General features: G+C 44.9%; 1 protein-coding gene across 1 annotated transcript in view; it reads left to right on the forward strand.

Moving 5' to 3' along the window:
• The first annotated feature begins 5,363 nt into the window (after positions 1 to 5,363).
• The window catches only part of LOC106609840 (CCR4-NOT transcription complex subunit 4), a 58,967-nt gene continuing 49,615 nt past the window's right edge, over positions 5,364 to 14,715 (forward strand). Inside the window, exons 1-2 of the mRNA XM_045698662.1 lie at positions 5,364 to 5,422; positions 5,519 to 5,601. Of these exons, the coding sequence (XP_045554618.1) occupies positions 5,364 to 5,422; positions 5,519 to 5,601 (142 nt within the window). The remainder of the gene's footprint in view (positions 5,423 to 5,518; positions 5,602 to 14,715) is intronic.

Raw genomic sequence — 14,715 nt, forward strand, 5'->3', positions numbered from 1 at the left:
ATTTTTATTTGACAAGTTTATTAAATTTAACTATTTTTCTTTTCTTCCAGTATGTCTTTACTCTTTTGGCCCGTTGCCATCCCTCCTGACACTGCATGCTTCCAGAGGGAGGAGAGAGAGGATTGGACCTGTCTGTGTCACTTCAAGACAAGAGAATAAAGAATTAATCCTATCAGAAATCTCAGCAGGGTGCCAACAAATCTGCCCGACGACACCCCAATACCTAGACATTTTCCCACAACACCATCGATAGACTAGAGAATGAGGAGCTCACTGGATTAAAACCACATTTGTCTCTTGAAGACAACTCATTGTGTTCTGAGGTTCATATATCCCCGAATGCATTTGTTCACACCACAAAGCTAAAGGTTCTGAACGTAACTAACAACTGCTTGTCAACCATCCTGGATCTCTCGTTTCCTCAACTCCAGATCCTGGACTTTATCAAGCCACCCTGTACGACATCTATCGACTGCCAAGTACGTTTGAAAACCTAACCGATCTTGAATTCCTTGTGCTTGGGAGCACAACTGCTTATTTCAGTGAACAACACTGACTTTGACCCGTTGAGAAACGTATATCTTTAAAACAACTTGGTTTGGGTGACAGGAAGTGAGTGGCAGAGATATGAATCTGGTTCTCTCGCCAAGCTCAAGTTTCTTCAGGAAATGACCCCTTTAACGTACCATTTTCAAGGACTTCCTGTTGGACTTGAATGAAACACAGACAACAATACTGAACGGTTGGTTAGGTTATTCCCCAATAACTGCAATGTGATCCTTTTGAGACATTTGGAAGCGATGCGTCTGGTTAAAAATCTCTATCCTTTAAAAAAAAAAAACACTCGGATTAACAGTTCTGTGTCAGTGAAGCAAATAAACAATGTATGACCATCACCACTTCAGGAAGTCCCGTTTGTCAACATCACTTTATAATGAAGACACTCTGGACGGTTTTCAGTTCCCTAGTCAGAACCACTTGGTCAACGGTCGATCAGTCATTGTGAACAAAGTAGCTGAAGGAGCCCATGTTTTTTTGTTTTTTTACCCCACAGATAAACATCAGCGTTGACTCTCTATCGCTTTCTCAGATGACATATCTAAAGTTCACAGGGACTGGCATGAACATCTCTGTAACGTCTGCTTCCAACTCACACCCTCAAACACGTAGATCCCCTGAACGCAGCTCACTCTCCAGCCCACTTTCCAGCTCACACTCTCAAACACGTAGATCCCCTGAACGCAGCTCACTCTCCAGCCCACTTTCCAGCTCACACTCTCAAACACGTAGATCCCCTGAACGCAGCTCACTCTCCAGCCCACTTTCCAGCTCACACTCTCAAACACGTAGATTCCCTGAACGCAGCTCACTCTCCAGCTCCCAATCACCTGAATTCTTATCACCTGTTCACACACCTGTATGTCATTATCACACATTATTTAGTTCAGTTCTCTGCACCCCATCACTGTGAGTTATTGTTTGTTTTGTAACACACATCTTTCAGAGTGCTGGGTTTACAGTGAGTGATTCCTCCCGTGTATGATAGTTTTTACCTATTCCCTGCCTGTACTTTAGCCTATCGGATTTCCTGTTATCTACCTATAGCCTGATCTCCCGGACTACGTTACCAGCCTTTTCCCTGTCTGTACTGTTGCCCTTTGTGGACCCCCTGTGTATGACCACCTGCCTGCCCCTGGACCCAGCTACCTGCCTCCTCCTGTGTATGACCTTCTGCCTGTCCCTGGACCCAGCTACCTGCCTCCTCCTGTGTATGACCTTCTGCCTGCCCATGGACCCAGCTACCTGCCTCCTCCTGTGTATGACCTTCTGCCTGCCCCTGGACCCAGCTACCTGCCTCCTCCTGTGGTCCTTTACAATAAACACCTGCTGTGCCCTGTGCTTGAAACCATCTCCCTCCAAACTCTCTGCCTAGGAAGTTCCTGAACCTGCGGACAATGCTGAGGCAGCAGAGCTACCTTGAGTGGCCCGGGGCTGGTTTGGAGAGGAAGAGACAGGTGTTCTGGAGCAGTCTGAAAGCTATGCTGAGGACAGCAGACAAGAGCATGGTGCTAAAGGACCTGGCTGCAGATATAGCTGATACATTACCTCTGATGATAGACCAGGGCTGAGCATGGTGCTAAAGGACCTGGCTGCAGATATAGCTGATACATTACCTCTGATGATAGACCAGGGCTGAGCATGGTGCTAAAGGTTCCTGGCTGCAGATATAGCTGATACATTACCTCTGATGATAGACCAGGGCTGAGCATGGTGCTAAAGGACCTGGCTGCAGATATAGCTGATACATTACCTCTGATGATAGACCAGGGCAAACAAACATCTCCTGAGTACAAACAAACATCTCCTGAGTACAAACAAACATCTCCTGAGTACAAACAAACATCTCCTGAGGACAAACAAACATCTCCTGAGTACAAACAAACATCTCCTGAGGACAAACAAACATCTCCTGAGTACAAACAAACATCTCCTGAGTACAAACAAACATCTCCTGAGTACAAACAAACATCTCCTGAGTACAAACAAACATCTCCTGAGTACAAACATCTCCTGAGTACAATCCAAGTGAACATTCTTTTAGATGTACTTGAGAACCTTGAGAATGTCTAAATGGCACTAGTGGTTTGCTCTGAAGTTAAGCCTGCCCAGCATGACGTATGCCTACCTGTGGAGACAGGTGTGGCGGAGACTTCCAAGCCTTGCTCTGATGAGAAAATCAGACATGATTTTGGACAGTTAGGAGTGAGATTTTTATTTTGCGAAAAGTGGATCCGTGCCGTTTGGCCGACCCATACATACACTAATGTATATATACAGCAGTATGAGGACACCCCTTCAAATTAGTGGATTCGGCTATTTCAGCCACACCCGTTGCTGACAGGTGTATAAAATCGAGCACACTGACATGCAATCTCCATAGACAAACATTAGCAGTAGAATGGCCTTACTGATGAGTTCAGTGACTTTCAACTTGGCATCGTTAAAGGATGCCATCTTTCCAACAAGTCAGTTTTTCAAATATCTGCCCTGCTAGAGCTGTTCAGGTCAACTGTAAGTGCTGTTATTGTGAAGTGGAAATGTCTAGGAGCAACAACGGCCCAGCCACGAAGTGGTAGGCCACACAAGCCCACAGAACAGGACTGCCGAGTGCTGAACCGCGTAGCACGTAAAAATCATCTGTCCTTGGTTGCAACACTCACTACCGAGATCCAAACTGCCTCTGGAGGCAACGTCAGTACAATAACTATTCTTTGGGAGCTTTATGAAATGGGTTTCCATGGCCAAGCAGCTGCACACAAGCCTAAGATCACCATGCACAATGCCAAGCGTCAGCTGGAGTGGTGTAAAGATCGTTACCATTGGACTCTAGAGCAGTGGAAACGTGTTCTCTGGAGTGATGAATCACGTTTCACTATCTGGCAGTCCGACGGATAAATCTGGCTTTGGAACGCTACCTGCCCCAATGCATAGTGTCAACTGTAAAGTTTGGTGGATCAGGAAAAAAGTTCTGGGGCTGTTTTCATGGTTCGGTCTAGGCCCCTTAGTTCCAGTGAAGGGAAATCTTAACGCTGTAGCAGCATACATTTACATTCTAGACAATTCTGTGCTTCCAACTTTCTGGAAACAGTTTGGGGAAGGTCCTTTCCTGTTTCACCATGAAAAGGCCCCCATGCACAAAGTGAGGTCCATACAGAAATGGTTTGTCGAGATCGGTGTGAAAGAACTTGACAGGCCTGCACAGAGCCCGGACCTCAACCCCATCAAACACCTTTAGGATGAATTGGAACGCTGACTGCGAGCCAGGCCTAATCGCCCAACATCAGTGCCCGACCTCACTAATGCTCTTGTGGCTGAATGGAAGCAAGTCCTCCCGCAGCAATGTTCCAACATCTAGTGGAAAACCTTCCCAGAAGAGTGGAGGCTGTTATAACAGTAAAGTGGGGACCAACTCCATATTAATGCCCATGATTTTGAAATGAGATGCTGGACGAACAGGTGTCCACATACTTTTGGTCATGTAGTGTATGTCGTGTCAAGCTGGTTGAAAAACAAACTGGCTGCGGTTAAATCTGTCAAAGTTTTGAGAAGTGTAATTGTGTTTATTGTTTTTCTGCATCTTTCGCCCAGAGGCAGCAGGCGCTCTCTGTCACGCGTCTCAGGGCTCAACCTGTGTCGTGCTTTGCAATCCGGAGCAAGGCGCGGCTCAAAGGAGTGATCAGTGGGGTGGATCAAATGGAAAAATAATATTGCTGGTATTTGTGACGCCCGCCGTTTGATGAGATGTAGCCCCGGTGGCAATACCCTGTCTGTTTTGTTAGCTTTGACTCAGTTTCCACCTGAGAAGGTCAGGTTAGGTTATATTTGATATTCTGTGAGGGCCCATGTTCCGAACCCGCTACGGTGCTTTAGGTGCCAAGGATTCAGACATGTTGCAGCACTGTGTAAAAGGGAGATGTGCAGGAGGGCATGGTCAGCGGGAGTGTAAAGTTGGGATAGAGTTGGGATAGAAAAAAGCACTGTGTGTTAACTGCAGCTGGGGATGCGAAGTGCCCTGTGAGGGACAAACAGGTTGAGATTGCCAGTTTCGAGTGGGGAAGAAAGTTTCCTATGCTGAGGCAGTGAAGGGACTAGAGGATAGCCCAAGGGTGAGTGATTCCACTGGGAGCCCGTCAGTGAGTAAGCCTGAAGAGAGAGAGAGAGCCAGAGTGGATGAGTTTTAGTAAGGTATGATTTCTTGAGTTTTTATTGCTATGGTCATTAATTGTACCGCACAGATGGAATGGAAATCCCAGAAGGTTGATCTAGTGGTATCAGCAGCAGATAAGTTATTGGGCGTCAAGAGGTTTAAGTGTAGAAGAACTACATGGGGTTTTGAGAGAAGGGGTTCCAGCCCCCCAGGCCGAAACCCTGTTGTAGGATCTGGTCGGGCCAAAGTAGTGGGAAGCGGTGGTGGGCTTGTTGGGGACAGTGGAGTATATGTAGGGTTGACAGGTGGTTGGTGGCACCTTAATTGGGGAGGACGAGCTCGTGGTAACGGCTGATGTGGAATGGTTTCCATGGTTTCCATGTATTTGATGCCACTGCGTCCGCTCCGTTCCAGCCATTATTATGAGTCATCCTCCCCTCACCAGCCTCCTGTGGTAGGGTTATATTGTGGTGCAATTAAAAAATAAATAAATCCCATTCCCCTTTTCCCTTTTTTGTGAAGTGGATACTACTGCACTTCTGGAGCTAGGAACACAAGCATTTCGCTACACATGCAATAACATCTGCTAAATATGTTTACCAATACAATTTGATTTGATTTGAACAAAATGTGCAATTCACACTCCGACCTGTGAATGGCAGTAATACGCAACAAAGCCTCTAGTCTGTCAGACCACACGAAGAAGAAGAGAAGGTACCGCTTTCATTACACAGAGGCTGAAAAGAAAAATAAAGGCGTTTTCTCAAGAAATACAACTACAATTGAATATTAACGCTGACTGAAATAAAGTTGCCAGCTCAGAAATATAATCAATCCCTGCCCCAGTTTGGTCTGGATATCCCCTGGAGAGAAATCCCAGCAAAATAGACAGGGTGAGTAACTCAAACTCTCGCCTGAAACTAGCGCCAGATTGCTTGCAAATGATTACAAAAGTAAATGGGGATGGAGTACAAACCCATCATTCACAAATATCCTACCCCTGTCTTCGAAGTTCATGTTATAAGAGCAGTGGAAAAGTCAAAAGGTTCGCCCAAAAATGCTTGCAGGTCTTGGAGGTAATCTGAGTAGGAGAGTCGCAGGCTTTGCCGGGAAGGGATAGGCCGCACTGTCAATGTTGAACGGTTTTCCTTTTCTGCTAATGCTAAACCAAGTTAGCTAACAGATAGCAAACCTGACACTTCTTTCTCGTTTGAAACGTGTTTATACCGCTGAAAGTAGTGTAGTGTTCTTGTTTACAATATGAAAATATATATATTTTTTTATAATGTCATAAGTATTCAATTTTGTTTATTATTCTTGGGTTGTCTGTCTAGCTAGCCTACCGAGAGTTGCTAGCTTCATCCGCTAGCGCTAGCAAGTTAGCTACATTCGCGTCACTTTGACCGGCTTTTTAAAAAAAAGTGTAAAGCATCTGTCAAATACAGTGCCTTTAAACTTTTCACACCACTTTAGTTTTATCACATTTTGTTGTTACAGCCTGAATTTAAAATGAGTTTGTCACTGGCCTACACACAATACTCCGTATAGTAATGTTAAAGTGGAAATATGTTTTTTGAAGTCTTTCCAAATGTATTACAATGGTATTGAGTTAAGGAGTAAAAATTGCATGAACTCCCTGTGTGCAATAGTGTTTAACATGATTTTTGAACGACTACATCATCTCTGTACCCCACACATACAATTATCTTTAAGGTTCTGCAGTCTAGCAGTGAATTTCAAACACAGATTCAGCCAAAAAGACCAGCAAGCTAGATAGATGGTTAAAAAAAAGACATTGAATATCCCTTTGAGCATGGTGAAGTTATTAATTTCAATTTGGATGGTGTATCAATACACCCAGTCACGACAAAGATACAGACATCCTTACTAACTAAGTTGCCGGAGAGGAAGGAAACCGCTCAGGGATTCACCATGAGGCCAATGGTGACTTTAAAACAGTTAGATATTTTGGGGTGTAGTTACCCTTTAACGTGCTCCTAGCGAGGCTGTTGTTTAGCAGTGTTTTTGTAGCGCACATGATGGTAGAGTTTGTAAATAATAAAGATAATCATTGTCAGGTAAGCATAGGCTACTTTGTAGTTAACATTTAATTGAGAAAGTTTTTGGGAAAGCCTTTCCATCTACCAGGAGACAGTTTTTATTAGCATTTTTGCTAAATTCTACACAAAGTGGTAGACAGGCACATACACACACAGGGGATCTCGTTGCCTGTTTAGAAAGTTGCAGGAAATACGAATCACTGAAGCATTCTGTTCATGTCTTATGATAAACTTTACTGAATATTGTTCAATTCCGTTTTCATGTTTGGATTTTGTCCATGTTCTCTGCATGGCGGTATTTTACAAGGCCCTAATCCTCCATGGTTTGGAAAATTGCATTTGGCTCAGAACAGGGCATGCACGGCTGGCACTCGGATGTAGACAGAGAGCAAACATTAATAATATGCTTGTCAATCTCTCCAGGCTTAAAGTAGAGGAGAGATTGACTTCATCACTACTTGTATTTGTGAGAGTTATTGACATGTTGAAAGCACCGAGCTGTCTGTTTTTAAACGACTAGCACACAGCTCGGACATGCATACCCCCACAATCGCCCATAAATTTGAAAGAAGCAAGATATGATTTTTAGTCTATATTTCCCAGCCCTAGTTGGGAGGCCTCAAGAGACCAGGGGTGGCAGGACCGAGTGCTCGGGTTGGGGTGTAGGGTTTGAGCATAGCCGGACGGTAGGGAGGGGCAGTTCCCCTTGCTCCTCCGTAGGCGAGCACCATGGTCTTGAAGATGATGTGAATTTCGACTGGAAGCCAGTGGAGTGTGCTGAGGAGTGAGGTGACGTGGGAGAATTTAGGAATGTTGAACGACCAGGCGGGCTGTGTCATTCGTTGTGGGGTGGCAGGTAGCCTAGTGGTTAGAGTGTTGTGCCAGTAACCTGAAAGGTTGCTGGATCGAATCCCTGAGCTGACAAGGTAAAAATCTGTTGTTCTGCCCCTGGACAAAGGCAGTTAACCCACTGTTCCTAGGCCTTCATTGTAAATAAGAACTTGTTCTTAACTGACTTGCCAAGTTAAATAAAGGTAAAATAAAAATTCTGGATAAGTTGCAAGTTTTTTTTGGATGGCTCATCGGGGAGCCCAGACAACAGAGTTACAGCAGTCTAGACTGGAGATGACAAGTACCTGGGTTAGGACCTGCGCCACTTCCTGTGTGAGGAAAAGTCTGATGTTATAGAGCAGTGGTATGTCACTCTACTGATGTTATAGAGCAGTGGTATGTCACTCTACTGATGTTATAGAGCAGTGGTATGTCACTCTACTGATGTTATAGAGCAGTGGTATGTCACTCTGCTGATGTTATAGAGCAGTGGTATGTCACTCTACTGATGGTATAGAGCAGTGGTATTCAAAGGTGGGGTGGCGACCCCTACTTTTGTCGCAGGGAAACTGCAATGGGGTCCCTAAAATATTTTTCTATTTTTTTTGGCACAAAAGTAAAGAGTACAGATTATTGTATGGGACAATATACAAAAGTCTTTGAGAGAAATAATTATAAAAATGTAAATGTTGATTTAAATATAGAAGAGTAGTGAAGTGTCAACACAGCAATGATCGGAGAGACCATGTGAGGAGCAGAGTGACTTGGTCTATAGAGAGGAGAGGACCTAGAACCGAGCCCTGGGGGACACCAGTAGTGAGAGTATATGGTGCAGGCACAGCTCCCCTCTACGCCGCCTGGTAGGAACGACCACTGTGGGTGGTTCCCTCCGTAGCCAGACAGACAGATCCTACCATGACTGCATCCTGGGAAACCTCAGCCCGAGTCTCAACACTGGACAGTAACTTAACTGGGAGGCTAAAATACATCCGTGGCTGTTTCTAATTTCATACTAGACACATGCAGGAGGTTGAGTCAGACGAGCTCCACTCTACAGGCCTGTCAGCCATCCAGTCAGGGTAGGGCCCACTCGGATACCCCACCTCTGGCCTGTGTCCAGTGGGGCTGTCCCCTAAATGGCACCCTATTCCCTTTTATAGTGCACTACTTTAGACCAGAGCCCTATTCCCTATATAGTGCACTACTTTAGACCAGAGCCCTATTCCCATATAGTGCACTACTTTAGACCAGAGCCCTATTCCCTATATAGTGCACTACTTTAGACCAGAGCCCTATTCCCTATATAGTGCACTACTTTAGACCAGAGCCCTATTCCCTATATAGTGCACTACTTTAGACCAGAGCCCTATTCCCTATATAGTGCACTACTTTAGACCAGAGCCCTATTCCCTATATAGTGCACTACTTTAGACCAGAGCCCTATTCCCTATATAGTACACTACTTTAGACCAGAGCCCTATTCCCTATATAGTGCACTACTTTAGACCACAGGCCTATTCCCTATATAGTGCACTACTTTAGACCAGAGCCCTATGGACCCTGGTGAAAAGTAGTGCACTATAAAGGGAATAGGGCTCCATTTGGGCTGTAACACGGGGGCCGGCCCCAGGAAGGGCTGATGGCCTTACATGTAGAGCAGGCAGGAGAAGAAGGGGAGGGGCTGGAGAGGGGTCGAAGAGCACCATGCTTCCCTTCACCACTTCCCTTTAAAGAGAGGACCAGTGATCTGGCTCCTCCTCTCTCCATGCTAGGGATGGGACAGGGTATTTTTAGACTCTCCCTTCCTCTAGTGTGTGTGTGTGTGTGTGTGTGTGTGTGTGTGTGTGTGTGTGTGTGTGTGTGTGTGTCGCTCTCTTTCTCTGGCCTCTCCCCTGCCCCTAGTGAGACAGAACTACAGCCACCTACACTGGCTGAACCCCTGGGTCACATTCATTAGTGCACACCGTAGCAAAACGTTTTGCAACGGAAAAAGGACAACAAGCATTTCTTATAAGTTTCAGGTAGTCCCTCCCAGGTCCGTTTTCTTTAGTTTGGTGCCTAATGAACACTACCCAGGCCTACCTCCTATAGACAAGGAACAGAAAGACATGAAGCCAACCAGGCTATTCTATAGACAGTATATAGTGAAGGAACAACAGAAAGACATGAAGCCAACCAGGCTATTCTATAGACAGTATATAGTGAAGGAACAACAGAAAGACATGAAGCCAACCAGGCTATTCTATAGACAGTATATAGTGAAGGAACAACAGAAAGACATGAAGCCAACCAGGCTATTCTATAGACAGTATATAGTGAAGGAACAACAGAAAGACATGAAGCCAACCAGGCTATTCTATAGACAGTATATAGTGAAGGAACAACAGAAAGACATGAAGCCAACCAGGCTATTCTATAGACAGTATATAGTGACGGAACAACAGAAAGACATGAAGCCAACCAGGCTATTCTATAGACAGTATATAGTGAAGGAACAACAGAAAGACATGAAGCCAACCAGGCTATTCTATAGACAGTATATAGTGAAGGAACAACAGAAAGACATGAAGCCAACCAGGCTATTCTATAGACAGTATATAGTGAAGGAACAACAGAAAGACATGAAGCCAACCAGGCTATTCTATAGACAGTATATAGTGAAGGAACAACAGAAAGACATGAAGCCAACCAGGCTATTCTATAGACAGTATATAGTGAAGGAACAACAGAAAGACATGAAGCCAACCAGGCTATTCTATAGACAGTATATAGTGAAGGAACAACAGAAAGACATGAAGCCAACCAGGCTATTCTATAGACAGTATATAGTGAAGGAACAACAGACATGAAGCCAACCAGGCTATTCTATAGACAGTATATAGTGAAGGAACAACAGACATGAAGCCAACCAGGCTATTCTATAGACAGTATATAGTGAAGGAACAACAGACATGAAGCCAACCAGGCTATTCTATAGACAGTATATAGTGAAGGAACAACAGAAAGACATGAAGCCAACCAGGCTATTCTATAGACAGTATATAGTGAAGGAACAACAGAAAGACATGAAGCCAACCAGGCTATGTGAGATACAGTAGGAATACCATGCCGTTGTTTCACATACTAGCAGTCCTTGGCTGCCAACCCCAGGACTGTGGGCCCTAGCCCAGGTCTGTGGGCCCTAGCCCAGGTCTGTGGGCCCTAGCCCAGGTCTGTGGGCCCTAGCCCAGGTATTTTTGTCCGTTTTCCCTCTCCTCGCCGCCTCTCCTTGATTATTTTCTACCTTTGTCAAAAGGAAGTGAGGACTGAGAAGAGGATGCAGGAGTTGTGCTAACCCAATTGAGAAAAGGCATATGTATGTAATGTCTACAAGGATGTGTTTTAGCAGACCAGTCTCTCTCTGTGAGAACCAGAATAAGATGCAGCCTGAGGGAGACATTCTCTCTCTGTGAGAACCAGAATAAGATGGAGCCTGAAGAGACATTCTCTCTCTGTGAGAACCAGGATAGGATGGAGCCTGAGGAGACATTCTCTCTCTGTGAGAACCAGAATAAGATGGAGCCTGAGGAGACATTCTCTCTCTGTGAGAACCAGGACAGAATGCAGCCTGAGGAGACATTCTCTCTCTGTGAGAACCAGAATAAGATGGAGCCTGAAGAGACATTCTCTCTCTGTGAGAACCAGAATAAGATGCAGCCTGAAGAGACATTCTCTCTCTGTGAGAACCAGGACAGAATGGAGCCTGAGGAGACATTCTCTCTCTGTGAGAACCAGGACAGGATGCAGCCTGAGGAGACATTCTCTCTCTGTGAGAACCAGGACAGAATGCAGCCTGAGGAGACATTCTCTCTCTGTGAGAACCAGGACAGAATGCAGCCTGAAGAGACATTCTCTCTCTGTGAGAACCAGAATAAGATGCAGCCTGAAGAGACATTCTCTCTCTGTGAGAACGAGAATAAGATGCAGCCTGAGGAGACATTCTCTCTCTGTGAGAACCAGAATAAGATGGAGCCTGAAGAGAACCTTGGTCAGGGCTGTTTTTCGTGGTTCGGACCCCTTAGATCCAGTGAAGGGAAATCTTAGCGCTACAGCATACAATGACATTCTAGACGATTCTGTGCTTCCACCTTTGTGGCAACAGTTTGGGGAAGGCCTTTTCCTGTTTCAACATGACAAGGCCCCCGTGCACAAAGCGAGGTCCATACAGAAATGGTTTGTCGAGATCGGTGTGGAAGAACTTGACTGGCCTGCACAGAGCCCGGACCTCAACCCCATCGAACACCTTTGGGATGAATTAGAACGCTGACTGCGAGCCAGGCTTAATCGCCCAACATCAGTGCCCGACCTCACTAATGCTCTTGTGGCTGAATGGAAGCAAGTCCCCCTGCAGCAATGTTCCAACATCTAGTGGAAAGCCTTCCCAGAAGAGTGGAGGCTGTTATAGCAGCAATGTTCCAACATCTAGTGGAAAGCCTTCCCAGAAGAGTGGAGGCTGTTATAGCAGCAATGTTCCAACATCTAGTGGAAAGCCTTCCCAGAAGAGTGGAGGCTGTTATAGCAGCAATGTTCCAACATCTAGTGGAAAGCCTTCCCAGAAGAGTGGAGGCTGTTATAGCAGCAAAGGGGGACCAACTCCATATTAATACCCATGATTTTGAAATTAGATGTTGGACGAGCAGGTGTCCTCATACTGTTGGTGATGTAGTGCATGTGCTGTATTGCTTACTGTTAGAGTAAAACACTTAGGTGATCCTTTCCCAATTAAAAAGACAGATATCTGGGGGATGGATTGTAAAAGCCCTTGTTATTGTCCAGCACATCCATTCAGAGCTTTTTACAGACAGGCGTGCTGTGTCTCTCTCTCTGATGAGACATCCTGATGAGTGCTTGATGAGTGTTGTTTACCCATGATCCTCTCTGGGGGAGTCTTCCAGTGTGCCTCTGACTCAGCCGGTCTCATTATATCCTTCTTAAAGAGAGAGAGAAAAGAAGAGAGAGAGAGTGTGTGTGTGTGTGTGTGTGTGTGTGTGTGTGTGTGTGTGTGTGTGTGTGTGTGTGTGTGTGTGTGTGTGAGAGAGAGAGATCATTTCTTCTTCCTCTTGTGTGTGTCAGTGTCCCTGTGTGTTAGTGACTTGGCATTCAGAAAGTATTCACACCCCTTGACTTTTTCCACATTTTGTTACATTAGTCTTTTTCTAAAATGGATTAACGTGTCTACACACACTAGCCCATAATGACATCACACTACCCCATAATGACATCACACTACCCCATAATGACATCACACTACCCCATAATGACATCACACTACCCCATAATGACATCACACTACCCCATAATGACATCACAATACCCCATAATGACATCACACTACCCCATAATGACATCACACTACCCCATAAAGCAAAAACTGTTATTTAGCAAATGTATATATCTATTTAAAAAAACAGATCACATCTACACAAGTATTCAGACCTTTTACTCAGTACTTTGTTGAAGCACCTTTGGCAGCGATTACAGCCTCGAGTCTTCTTGGGTATGACACTACAAGACTGGCACACCTGTATTTTGGAAGTTTCTCCCGTTGTTCTCTGCAGATCCTCTCAAGCTCTGACAGCTATTTTCAGGTCTCTCCAGAGATGTTCAATCGGGTTCAAGTCCAGGCTCTGGCTGGGCCACTCGAGGACATTGAACTGTAAGTCGTGTTTGTCATGTGCCTTTTTTACTGAGGAATGGCTTCTGTCTGTCTACCATAGAGGCCTAATTGGTGGAGTGCTGCAGAGACGGTTGTCTTTCTGGAAGGTTCTTCCATCGCCACAGAGGAACTCTGGAGCTCTGTCAGAGTGACCATCGGGTTCTTGGTCACCTCCCTGACCAAGGACCTTCTCACCTGATTGCTCAGTTTGGCTGGGCAGCCAGCTCTAGGAAGAGTCTTGGTGGTTCCAAACTTCTTTAATTTAAGAATGATGGAGGCCACTGTGTTCTTGGGACCTTCAATGCTGCAGACATTTTTTGGTACCCTTCCCCAGATCTTTGCCTCGCCACAATCCTGTCTCGGAGCTCTACGGGCAATTCCTTCGACCTCATGGCTTGGTTATTGTCTGACATGCACTGTCAACTGTGGGACCTTACATAGACAGGTGTGTGCCTTTTTAAATCATGTCCAATCAATAGAATTTACCACAGGTGGACTCCAATCAAGTTGTAGAAACATCTCAAGGATGATTAATGGAAACAGGATGCACCCGAGCTTAATTCCGAGTCTCATAGCAAAGGGTCTGAATACTTATGCTAACATTTCTAAAAACCTGTTTTTGCTTTGTCATTATAGGGTATTGTGATGTCATTATGGGATATTGTTGCGTCATTATGAGGTATTGTGATGTCATTATGGGGTACTGTGATGTCATTATGGGGTATTGTGTGTAGATTGAGGGACAAATGATTTAATCCATTTTAGAATAAGGCTGTAATGTAACAAGGTGGAAACAGGGAAGGGGTCTGAATACTTTCCCAAGGCACTGTACCTGTAGTCTGAATGCTCATAGTTGTTATGAGTGACACCTTCCCTGACATACAACACTCCTCACGTCACACCAGATGTCTGCTCTGTCAGTTTATAATGAACTATTCAGACGTCAGTCATCACATAAAAGAGGATGTCATCTGTTGGTCTTAGCGGAGAATATTGATGAGTACGGGTGTAGAGTATTGGGCATGTTGTTGATGGCACTTTTAATTAGGCTGCTGTTACTACCCTCACAAGACTCTGGTCAGTTATGTCTTCTTGTACGCTTCCCATCTGAAACAGTTCACAACCATTCCTTCATATATCAGGACATTTTATTGTGTTTTTGGGCTTTGGCAAGGGTTCTTTCGGCTGTTTGTGCACAGTACATATTTTTTTCTTCTCTCTGCAAGTCTAAGTCGGTAGCCAAAGTGAAGTTTGTTTCAACGAGGAATCGCCGTTTTGCAACTTTTTTTCACTTGAGAAATAATGCACGTCTTAGTGTTGGATGTAAAATTGGGGCGACTAACATCTCCACGTCCAAATTATTGACCGAGTTCTTGAGATTCTTAGTTTTAATTCTGACTATTTTGAGGAATAGTCAGAAC

Source organism: Salmo salar, chromosome ssa17, assembly GCF_905237065.1.
Source record: "Salmo salar chromosome ssa17, Ssal_v3.1, whole genome shotgun sequence".
Taxonomy (NCBI): Eukaryota; Metazoa; Chordata; class Actinopteri; order Salmoniformes; family Salmonidae; genus Salmo; species Salmo salar.